The sequence below is a fragment of the Monodelphis domestica genome, chromosome 4 (assembly GCF_027887165.1).
Source record: "Monodelphis domestica isolate mMonDom1 chromosome 4, mMonDom1.pri, whole genome shotgun sequence".
NCBI classification, from domain to species: Eukaryota; Metazoa; Chordata; class Mammalia; order Didelphimorphia; family Didelphidae; genus Monodelphis; species Monodelphis domestica.
Genome location: NC_077230.1, coordinates 310,937,046 through 310,949,268, shown reverse-complemented (window position 1 = coordinate 310,949,268; position 12,223 = coordinate 310,937,046). Strand labels below are relative to the sequence as shown.

Below are 12,223 nucleotides of genomic sequence, written 5' to 3'. Positions count from 1 at the left end.
AATGCCTCAGAGACATTTATGGTAACAGGGTATGATCTGGAGGAGGATCCAACAAAGAAGACAGAAATGGAGAGTGTCCCAAAAACCTAGAGAGAAGAGAGTGTCAAGGAGGAGAGTGATCAGCACTGCCAAAGGCTGCAGAGGGGGCAAGGAGACAGCATTGAGAAGTCATTAGGTATGGTAATGAAGAGACATTAGTAACTTTGAGGAAAGCAGCTCTGATGAAATAAGATGTGAAGTCAAAGTGTGAAGGGTTAAGAGAACGAGGAGAGAAGTAGGAGGCCTTTTTGAGGATGAAGAGAATAGAATAGATACATTGGAATATCAACTAAATGTATACAAAAGATTAGTGTTTGATAAACAACAGAAATATAAACTTAGTACAGAATTATTTAACAAACAACTTGGAACATTAATTGGCAATAGATCAGGAAAAGACCCATGTTTTAGGTCATACACTCCTCCTATGACTATAAAAATGATAAAAGGAATGGAATAAAATATCTCAATTGGAGGATTTTCTTTTTCAATTTAACAAAAGTAATTACCAGGGAGGTGTGCTTGACAACAGGAAAATAAAACATTTCTGTATAATAAACACATATTATAGAAATAAAAAGAAAAATAAGGAAAACATTCAGAATAAATATATATGCAAACTTCACATCTAAAAATATATAAGGAATTTTATTTTTTTAATGATTTTTTTTCTTTTCTCTACCAGCTTGTGAGTAGTGGGGTCTATACACTCTCTGGTACATGGGAACTTTGACCTGCTTTGTGAGTGACCTAGGCTGCTTTGCCAACCTAAACAACTTTGTGGCACCCCTCCTCCTTTGTAGATTCACTCTGTTAATGCCAAATTTGGTGCAGATGCACAACTGGCAGAGAGCCCACTGCAATTCAGAACTCCCAAGCTCAAGTAATCTGCTAACTTCAGGTTCCCCAGGAACTGAAGTTATTGGAATACGTCACCACACCTGGCAAGAAACCTTTTAAAAAGAAAAAGTAGCAATTCCCAATGCATAATGAAGAATCAAAGGACATGAATAATTTTTCAAAAGAGGCACAAATTATTATTAACTACTTGAAAAAACTCTCAATGCCAACAATAACCAAAAAGATGCAAAATAAAACAATTTTGAGGTACACTGTTATACCCATAAAATTTGTTGAGTTATTTTAGTTGCATCTGGGTTTTTTTTTGGCAAAGTTACTGGAGTAGTTTGCCATTTCTTTTTGCAGCTCATTTTACATGTAAGGAAACTGAGGTAAACAGGATTAAATAACTTGCCCATGATCACTAGTGTCTGAGTCTGGATTTGACCTCAGGATTTCCTAACTCCAGGGGTGCTCTATCCACTGCAGAATTTCTGTAGAGTAATCTGGCAAATATAACAAAACAAGCACTTATTAAACATTTACTATGAGCCAGGTGCTATGCTAAACGTAGGGGATGTAAAGACAGGCATAAGGCTTCCTTCAAGGGGCTCACATTCTCATGTTGGAGATAAGGTGCAGAGAAGCATTTACTGAAACAAAAGATGTATCAAGAAGGTAAATGGAAGATAATCTTAGAGGGTAGGCACCCAGTAGGTGTCCGGGCCAGGAAACCCTCACAGAGGAAGACCTTCTGCAGAAGTTAGGATATGAGCTGAGCCACAAAGAAAGTCAGAGAAATCCAGGCACAAAGGACAGCCAGTAAAAGTGTAGTGCAGTAGAAGGTCAACCTCACTGCTATGCCCTAGAGATCACAGTTTCAGTTGAGTGATGAGGTCCTTCTCAGTGAGTTCAGGGCCTGGTTCATGGTCTTCTCCACCCCAATTCCCTCTCTTATAACAGAGAACTTTACTATTCTCTCAGACATGTTAACCTAGTTCCTGATCAGCTTGCACAACCACTCCATCTCAGTGATACGCAGGGGATGGGGTTTCCCTTGATCTTGCCATCATCCACAACTATTCATGTCCAAGAATTTCTTCAACTGATCAAAATCTTTTCTTCTCTTCCTATGCCCTACTTCTCCTAAACCTACTTTTCTTGCTCAACATTGCCTAAAAATTTCTCAATTTCTCTGTTCTATTCCAGGGCATCTATTCTAGCATATACTTTATCATTACAATATTCTTAATATTGGTATTATTTATATCTTAATATCTAAATCATTTAAGATCTTTTTTTATTCAGGCCTCAAATATATAGCAACTCCCCTTATTCTAGATGAAGAAGCAGAAGTTATCCTCAATTCTTAAAATTCAACACAGGTTTGGTTTTCCTGCCCAAAATATCAAAGGCATAAACAATTCACATGCCAGCATGACAGTAAATGATCAATTTAACTTGATCCCCTCTACAGTTTAAAGGAGCTAAATATATATTAAATAATATAAGGATAAATTAATTTTAGACGACTCAAAGCTACAACTCAAAAGTATGTAATTTTTATTTTAGTACTTTTTACACCAATATAAAGTTATAAAGCCTATATACATAAAATGAGCAAGAATGCTCTTTGAATGTTTATCAGAGAACCTTGTCTGTAGAGGCCATGGATTAAAAATCATTTTACCAAAAACAAATGTTTCTATACAACTTGGCTTAGTACCCATTTGGCAGTAGTATGCTTTTTCACTTGCACAGTAACTCTGACAATCTTTTGGGTGCTATGATTAAATCTGATTTTGAGTTTTATCTCAGGAAGAAAGGATAAAAGTATCTCACTTCATTCTTTGGGCATAACAATCTTGAAAGGCTCAATTTCTAGAATAATTCATAAAATACAGAGTTTTTCCTCCTCTTCTCAATATTTTCCATAAAAAAAAGCAATAAGTTACAAAATTAGTGTCAATTTTATCAGGCAATTGGTAAATAAGGTGAATCAGCTACAATCTCTAGTTATAGACTCTACACTTAAGAATACCTTCTTCCACAGAGATCCTATTTAATAGTTGACATGAAGTAGGCAATGTCATATTAGGCAACATAATAAAGCAGTTTCTTCTACATTTTCTTCATTCCAATATCCTATATGAAGTCCTCTTGGTTTTAGTAGGACATCTCTGAAGACAGCAGCAGTCCCATAAAGCAGCTGATTATTACCACCCTTCTTCTTACATAGACATACACACACTTTATACTGTTTCCTTGCTAACGCCAGTTTTAAGTGTGTAGAAAAGTATAGAGAAGGATACTCCTGTCCCCAGGTCTCCTGAATTTCTAAAGTATACAATTCAATATCAATAACTATTATTTTCACAACTTCCACAGAAAGTAACTATCTTATTTTCTTCATTAATACTAATTTTAAGAATGACTATATTTATGATCTTTTGCCTGGTAACATGTTGGAAGATTTGGGGGTATTTTTAAAATTTAAGTTGAAAAAAGTTTTAAAACAGTGAGAGTAAGTGGAGTTTTTGAAATGTATCTTTGAACCATAGTCCTTCAAAATTCAGATTCCCACAGCCTAAAAACCCATCACAAAAAATATATGTATTTCTAGGTAAAGGTTTTATGGGAATCATGTGCATGTGTTCTTCTTGACCACTGTAACCTACTTTTCTTTAATATAAAAATATCTTCAGTCAGTACAGTAAGGTACTAAACCTGTGGATAGCCTCAATTAGTCCCTTCACACTGAAGCTCCAGGAAACTGTTGTTGTTGTCTTTGCTCCAAAACCTGTTGATTTAGTAGCTGCTGCTGTCTCTGAAGAAACTGCACAACTTCTGGGCTTCTTAAAAGTGCCTTAAAAGAAGGGGAAAAACACATAAAACACTGATTATTTATGCACTCATTTTAAATATTAATAATCTAGTATCATCCAGATTAATAGTTTCATGTTAGGAACCAAAACATAAAACAGACCTACAAATAAATGAAACTTTGTATTTAGTATCTGATGCTAAACTCAAATTATAGTACTGTGTAAAGGGAATCCCTTCCTCCCAGTGTGGTAAACTTTCTGCTTGTCCAAACCAGCCCATTAGCTTGATGAATGCTCCAAACACAGAGATTTTGATTGGCTCCTGAGATATGCTAGATCAGTACACAGAAAAAGGAAGTGATATGGAGAGAGAGGATATAGGAATGAGATGGCAGAGGAGAGAGGCTTTTTTGTTTGGTGGCTCAGGGGGAAGACATTCTCATGGGCTGGTAAGATTAGAGTGTTAGGCTAGGAAATATTTTTTTTAATTCCTTACCTCTTTATTTCTCTCTTAGACTATATTTATATTAAAATTATATTGTTAAAAGCTACTATCATCCTCATGACTTAAGGTTTAATTATTTTTAAAATGGCAACCACAATAATCTTTTTTAAAAACAAATATATTTCCAAACCAATTTCTAAATATTATATTTAGCATATTATATATGTTACATATGTTAATAAAGCCAACACCTGCATTCGAACAGAATCTATGACAAACATTATGATGCTAAATCACAGAATAGTAGTAAAGACAGAAGTATGTCATGATTTTGTATGGATAGTAGTAAGCTTTCTACACTAGTTTTTGACCCAAGGAAGGTTTTAATTTGTTCATGTGTTAACACATGTGGATGTTGACAGGTCTTAACCAAGCCCTTGTTTCTATCTCCTAGTCCAGTGATGGCAAACCTATGGCACAGGTGCCAGAGATGGCATGCAGAGCGCTCTCTGTGGGCTCAAGCCCACACTTCGCTACTAGAAAGGCAGTCTGACTCAGGTGGAGCTGTTCCCCATCCCATCTCCACCATGACTGATAACATTTTTTCAGATTACCCACCCCTCCACCTAGCAGCCCAGTGGTGAGCACTTTTCCCCTCCTCTCAGCACGTGGTCTCAGGGAGGGGTGGGCACAGCACTGAGTCTGGGGCAGTGAGGGGGGGTGGGGCTCGGTACTCCATCTCTCAAAGGTTCACCATCACTCCCCTAGTCTCTGTGACTTTGGATAAGTCCTAGCAAAACAGACAAAACAGTCACAATCTCATTTTATTATCTGTAAAATATGTTTGAGACTAGAGTAGATTCTCTCTAATGTCTCATCTAGATCTAACATTAGATAAGGCCATCAATCTAAATGGTTCCATTTTGTTGTTCAGTAGTGTCCAACTCTTTGTGACTTCATTTCTGTTTTCTTGGAGAAGATTTTAAGAGTGGTTTGCCATTTCTTTCTCCTGTTTATTTTACAGATGAGGAAACTGAGACAGAGTTAAGTGCTTGCCCCCCCCCCCCCTCCCCCCCGGGCACATAGCTTGGAAATGTCTAGATTTGAACTTAGGAAGATGAGTCTTCCTGACTCCAGGCCTGGCACATTAATCATTGTGCAACATAGCTGCCCCAAATGGTTCCATTACAACTATGAAAAGTTAAGTTCAGGAACTAAAAGTAAAAATACACTGGTGTTACATTTATGTCTTGAAGTACTTTTGTACCTCTGGGATTCAAATCCCTAAATCTTATTTTCAAAGAAATCATAAAATGATTATTCACTTAAATTTTAATGCAAATATTAAATTTTTTATTAATAAAGAGCAACAATTGTTTATTTCTAAATATTTCTTTTCTAATTTTCATTCTAGGGTTTCTTATAGTGAATTACACATTAACTAGGGAAAACTACACTTGCTCCATTGAACATGCAGAGATACTGCATTTCTAAAAGAACAATCAGATAACATAGAGGTTAACACCAGTTAGACTAGAAAAAAAAATTAAGACTATCTAAATAAATTTTAACATATGACTTTCTATGCCACTTATTTCTACTTTAAGAACCAAAAAGGAAATTGTCGACTGCCTAAAGAAAACAGGACAATTAGAATAATTTTTATTTGGAAAGTTTGTAATTTAAGAGATAATTTGCACTCAAAATTCAATTTGTAATGTGCAAATAATCAGTTCAAAACTATGTTTCAATGTAGAAATTTCTCTACATAAAAATGAACATTTCTGAAAAATGTGGTCAAATTTATTTAAAAAGTATATAAAAACCTGGACCTAGTTGGAAGCATATAATATCAATCAACAAGCACTGAATAAATTTCTACTGTGTGCCATGCAATAGAGACCAAAATCCAAAGAATGAAATAATCATACTTCTTTCAAGGGAGATAATAAATATCCACAGAAAATTTTGAAGAGAATAAATGAAAAGTCATTATGTTAACAAAGTAGTTTGGAAATTTGGGAGGATTAGTGTAGGCTTCATGAAGAAGGTCATTTCTGAGTTGTGTCTTGAAGTAAGGGAGTTTTTTGAGGCACTGGTAAAGAGGAAGTGAATTCTAGGGTTAAGGAACAGCCAGTACAGAGGCACAAAAAAAGGGAGAATGTCACATCTAATTAGGCTGAATTTTGTTATGCAGGAGGGAAAGACAATGGCTGGAAAGAGAGTGGGGCCAAGTTGTGAGACTTTAAAGTAAAACATAAGGGGGAAGCTGTGTGGCCATGCCTAGAGATGGGAGGTTCTAGGTTCAAATCTGGCCTCTGACACTTCCTTGCTGTATGACCCTGGGCAAATCACTTAAAGCTCATTGCCTAGTCCTTATTGCTCTTCTGACTTGGAACCAATACACAGTGTTGATTCTGAGATGGAAGGTAAAGTTTTAACAAAAATAAAGTGAAACATAAGAATTTATGTGATCCAAAGGCAATGGTGGAACTAAGGAATTAGGGAAGCAACATGGTCAAATTCGAACTTAAAGAAAATCATTTTGTCTGTAATATGTAATCAGAAATGCACTGAAGTGGGGAAACTTGAGGTAGGGAGACTAATTTAGCCAATTATCTAGGCAATTATGTAGGTAAGAGGTAATAAGGGCCTCAAGCAATGTGCTAAGAGAAGAGACCTATTGGAGTTGTCTGAAATGTGGAAATATAAAGATCTTACAATATAATGAATGCATAGGGAAAGAGAGAATAAAGAGTTGAATCCTAGTACTGAAGTTACAAATCTGGGAGACTGAGAAAAGTGTAGTGCTTGGAGCAAAAAAAAAAAGATGGAAAGAAAGGAAGTTTGAAGAGGAGTGATTTGGTTGGGAAATATGAGCTCTATTTTGGACACAGCAAATTTGAGAAGCCTACAAGTCATACAGTTTGCAACTGCATACAATATGCACTTGGTCAGATTGGATTGAAGTTGAAGGAAGAGATTTAGGCTGGATGTGGAGATAATCTGTAAACTGTCTCTGGGCATCTTCACTGTCCCCCATGCCTGAAATGTGCTTCCTCAATCTTCACCTCTTAGTTTCACTAAAGTCCCAGATAAAATTTTACCTTCTTTGGGAAGCCTTTCATTTCCAATTCATTCTGTATTGATACTTGTATGTATAGAGCTATTTGCATGTTGTTTCCACATTAATTGTGAATTTTTGAGAGTAGTGATTAAGTTTTGCCTTTCTTTTATTCCCCAGGGCTTCCCACAGTGCTTGGTGAAGAGCAGCTGCTTAGTAAATGTTTAATTGACTGATTATAAGTGATAAGTAAGCCTATGAGAATTGACAGTTTCCAGGAGTATATAGAGAGAAGGCAACTCAGGACAGAGTTTTGAGAACATCTACATTTAGAAATGGAGAAGTAATGGAAATAATATAGCATATAATAGAGTATATGCCTAAAGAACCTTCTTATTCCACAAATTTGAACAAATTATTCATGAGTTCACTTAACCATGAATGTTAATAAAATTACCACCTTACATTGATATTGTGCTTTACAGTTTTCAAAGTCCTTTCAAGGTGGTTGGATGGTGGTGTAATGGTTAGAGTGCTAGACTTGAAGTCAGGAAGACCCAAGTTCAAAATCTGCTTCAGACTTAACTTAGCTGTGGGATCCCAGTAAAGTCACTTCAACTTCTCAGGACTTTGGTTGCCTCATTTACAAAATAAGCATAATAATAACAACTATCTCATGGCATTTTTGTGAGGATTAAATGATGATAATATATGTAAAAACATCCTGCAAATCTTATAGAACTAAAAAGAAAAGACTGTTCAAATGGAATCATTTTGTTTTATCCTCACTACAACTAAACTTTTAAGATAAATGCTCTAGATTTCTTTTTTGGATTAAGATATTGGCTTTCCTGAAGCTAGGTAAAAATTTACAAAGAAGACATTTAATATTAGACCAACAGCACTGAAACAAACACTATACACCAAAAGTAGAATTCGTGATGACAGGTTCACACTGAATTCCATTTTGCTCAAAAAACTAAAGGATTTAATTAATATATAGGACTTATCTGACCCCATGATTACTCTATTCTTTAAGGATAGTCATAGCAAGGCTCTAGTGTATATAAATAAAGTTACAAATTTAAGTGTCAGTCAGTTCATAAAGCTTCATTACCTCTCAAAGTTTAAAACAAACCAAATTCCAAAATTTTTTTCAATTTTTACAAAAGAAATCGTCATATTTACCAGTCGTTTTTGATTTAACACTTGCTCTAAGAGAGTAGGTCTTGCAGGACGATCTCCAATAGAACCAGTTCTTTGTTTGCCAATAGATGCTGAGCCATCTGTGCTTTCCTAGAGTTAATGATATAAAAAACGATTAAATAAAAACAATTAGCCTTTTTCATTTATAATCCATGTCTGTTTGCTACCACCTGCAGTCAAATCTAAACACCATATTACCTGTGTGCCCCTCCACAATCTGACAACAATTTTATCAGAGGATAACAATTAGATCGAGTCTAACCCTTGAATTTTGACCATGAATCTACTTTTCTCCAACTACTGTAGAAGACTAGACTTTTCTGGACCTCAGTTTCTTCATGTTCAAAATTTGAGGATTGGAGTAGACATAGATATTATGCTGATATTAACCTCTAGATATGATATTATGCCTTAAACAAACTTTTCCATAATCACTTCACCTTTTCTCATGCTTTTCTCCTGCCCTTGTCTATATGTCTACCTCCTTTCAATGTATCTGCATCATCCTTCAAATCCTAAGTACAAGTTTCCCCCTTTCCATGAGGCCTCTCATAAACATTCCAGTGATCTCTCTTTGGAATTAAAAGTCTCTGCCATTAACTTGAAACCTCTTATCTGCTGCCCTTTATAGGTAGATGTTTTTTATAGACAAGTCTTTTTCTTCTCAACAAAGATATGAGCTTTTTTGAAGGCAAAGGCCATATCTTTAATGTCTTTGTACCTTAGACAAAGCCAGCATATATAAATATGAATCAAATATTCCATATTATCCCCACAGCTAAATGATGTTCTAAAGATTTTAGATGACTTGCTCATGGTCATGTAGCTATTGGGTTATCCCAGGCAGGCATTAAGCCCAGGTCTTCTGATTCCAAGTTTAGAACTCTTCATTCTACCTGCCTATTTCTCCTAAAGGAGAGCTAAAACTCTCCTAAATCTCTCAGTTTGGAAGGGATCTTAAAAGTGAATTAGTAGAACCTATAGGAATTTCAAACAACATTCTGGACTGGTGGTCATTTATCTTCTAGCCTTTAAGAACTCTTAGTATTACTGTACTTATTGCTTTAGCATCATCTCCAAGTCTGTTTTCTCACCTGTAAAAATTAAAGTTTCTGCATTCCCTACTCCACAGGGTCCTGGGCAGTTAAGTCCTACCTAGATGTGTTAAATCAATAAGCATTTATTAAACATCTACTATGTCACACACTGTGCTAATAACTGGGGATACAAAGAAAGGTAAAAGATAGTTCTTGTGCTCAAGCTCATATTGAGTTATTCTTTCCACAGAGGAGATGAGATAAAACTGCTGCCTTCCTAAGTAAAAAGCCTTTCTGGCAAACTGGTAGATAATAAGCAATACAAACTTTTAAAAATCCTAATATCTTGGGATATTTTGCATGAAATGCTTTTTCTTAGGGAATAATCATACTGACTACAGAGGAAAAAAAAGATAATTAAGCCTTCACTATATCAGTTGCACTTGATTTTCTACAGGTATGCCAGGCCCATTCTAGCTCATACTGCTTTCCCCAGGTGAAGGTTTTTCATTGTCATATTCTGATGGCCACAACAACCCACAGCATTTATACAATGCTTTAAAGTTTGCAAAGAGCTTTAATAAATAACATTTATATAGTGCCTACTATGGGCCAGGCACTGTGCCAAGTGTATTACAAATATTATTTCACAAAAACCCTGGGATGTGGATACTATTATTTCTACTTTACAGATGAAGAAGCTTAGGCAGGCTGTGACTTGCTAAATCACCTATAAGTCACTCATCAGTTTAAGTGCCTGGCTGAGGTTCAATTAAGCTGTTCCCACACCTATTGAAAGTGTCTAAAGATGCATTTAAGCCTGGGTCTTTCTGATAAGTCCAGCTCTATGCACCTCACCACTTTATCAAAATGAGATCTTGTATAATTAATCCACCTATTATCAAATGAGTTAATACATACACCTTTAAGCACTTCACTATATAAGTGCAGTGTTAATTATTATTGTTGTTGAGCGCTTCAGCTTTAATAATTTTAAATTCCAGTTTAAACTTTTATAACTTTAATCTGCACTAAGACTTTTGGGACACCTGGAATTTATTTTCCCTAAAAGGAAGATAATAATAGCTAATCACTTGTCCTCCCAACAATCCTTTTTACAATTGAGAAAACTAAGGCAAATAGGTTACCCAAGTGACAACAGCTAGCAAGTGTCTGGAGCCAAATCTGAACTCAAGTCTTCCTGACTGCAGGCCCAGTGCTCTCTCCACTGAGCTGTGGGCCAACAAATGTTTATTAAGCGCTTATTATAGGGCGTGCACTGCACAAGAAAAAGCTCTGATCTTGCAAACATAAGAATACGTTTGCAGTAATCGATTCCCGCCACTGCCAGCAGAGCTCAGGCCACCAGCATCTGCACCCCAGCTGGCCCGAGGTTTCCAGACTGGATGGCTATACCTCGAGTTTGACACTGCCTGCACTGCCGCTGCCTGCGCCTCCGCTGGTGGCAGCCCCTGTACCGGCCAAGCTCAAGGCCTGATCGCTCTTCTTCTTCTTGTACTTGTCTTTGTACATCTTGTTGCGGTGCTTCTTGCACATCCACGGCTTGCGCTGCTTGGCCACCTGGCTCGTGGTCTCGCTGCAGCCTTCGATAGTGCACGTCTTGCTCACGCTTCCCCCGCCGTAGCTCCCGCCCGCGACGCCCGCGGACGCTCGGCCGCTCTCGCCTCCCGAGTGAGTCTCTTCGTCCTCCAGTTCCTCTGGGCTGGCCGTACTCTCACCACCACCCGGCGGGTCTGAGGCGTCCAGCAGTTCCACCTCAATCTCGGCGGGCTCGTCCTCGGCATTTCCCGCCACTTCATAGCCGGGCATGAGGTTCTTGGAGCTGCAACCCCCCAGGGCTGGGGAAGGGGCTGTGGCCACCGATGCCACCGGCCGCCGGATGGCGCCAGCTCCCGCTCCGGCATCAGCCTCCTCTCGCGCGCTGCAAGGCTGCATAACCAGCAGGGTGAGCTGCGAGGTTGGGGGAGCAGCGGCCGGGGGGGCGGTGGAGCCGCCTCCCCCCGCCGGCTCGATAGCCCCCTGCGCCTCCGTGCTGCTGATCTGGGCCTGATTATCTAGCACCCTCCTCGCAACTGACCTGCCTGACTCAACGTCGACCCCAGCAGCCGGGGCGCTGGGCGCCGGCGCACAGTATTCTTTCTTCTTGCGCCTGCGCAGCCCAAGGCTGCTGGACGAGGGTGTTACGGTGTTAGAGACTGTTTGAAAGCCTGGCGGGAGAAAACCGCAAGCCCTACTCAGGCACAGATGGCTAAAGTGAGGCTCGATGGATTGATTGCGCATGTGTAGAAAGATGGCCTCTGCCTTATTAAGGCCACTGAAAACCGTAGGGGCCGTTACCCGGAAGTGCTCTTGTAATTTTATCCGGGGTATGAAGATTTGAGGAATTTTCATAATTTATTCCTTCATTTGGGGTTTTGCTTTGGTACATTTAACTCTCACCCATATCTCACACCCATTACCCATTTGACCACTTTTTTTTTTAATTTCTCGAAAGAAAAACCTTTTCAAACCTCTCTATGCTTTATTCCTAATCCCACACTCCCCAGTAAAAGTTTTATCTGGGAAAGACTACTCATGTTCTTTTTGTAGCATAGTTATATAGAGAAAATTTCCTTATCCTGGAGTTCCGTTATGTCAGTCCTCCCTATTTTGTTTCTTTACACAATTCAACTATATTAAATTGAATTCAACCATTAACTAACGGAATAGGCCATTTCCACTTCTGCAATTTATGGTCTCTTCCTCT

General features: G+C 38.1%; 1 protein-coding gene across 1 annotated transcript; it reads right to left on the bottom strand.

Moving 5' to 3' along the window:
* Window positions 1-2,419: 2,419 nt before the first annotated feature.
* Window positions 2,420-11,868, bottom strand: RFXAP (regulatory factor X associated protein). Its single transcript, XM_001377550.4, has 3 exons — window positions 10,873-11,868; window positions 8,402-8,509; window positions 2,420-3,745 (listed from the first exon to the last, which is right to left on the bottom strand). Exons 1-3 carry the CDS (start codon window positions 11,866-11,868, stop codon window positions 3,632-3,634), a joined length of 1,218 nt encoding a protein of 405 aa, XP_001377587.1. The 3' UTR covers window positions 2,420-3,631.
* Between the last annotated feature and the right edge of the window lie 355 nt (window positions 11,869-12,223).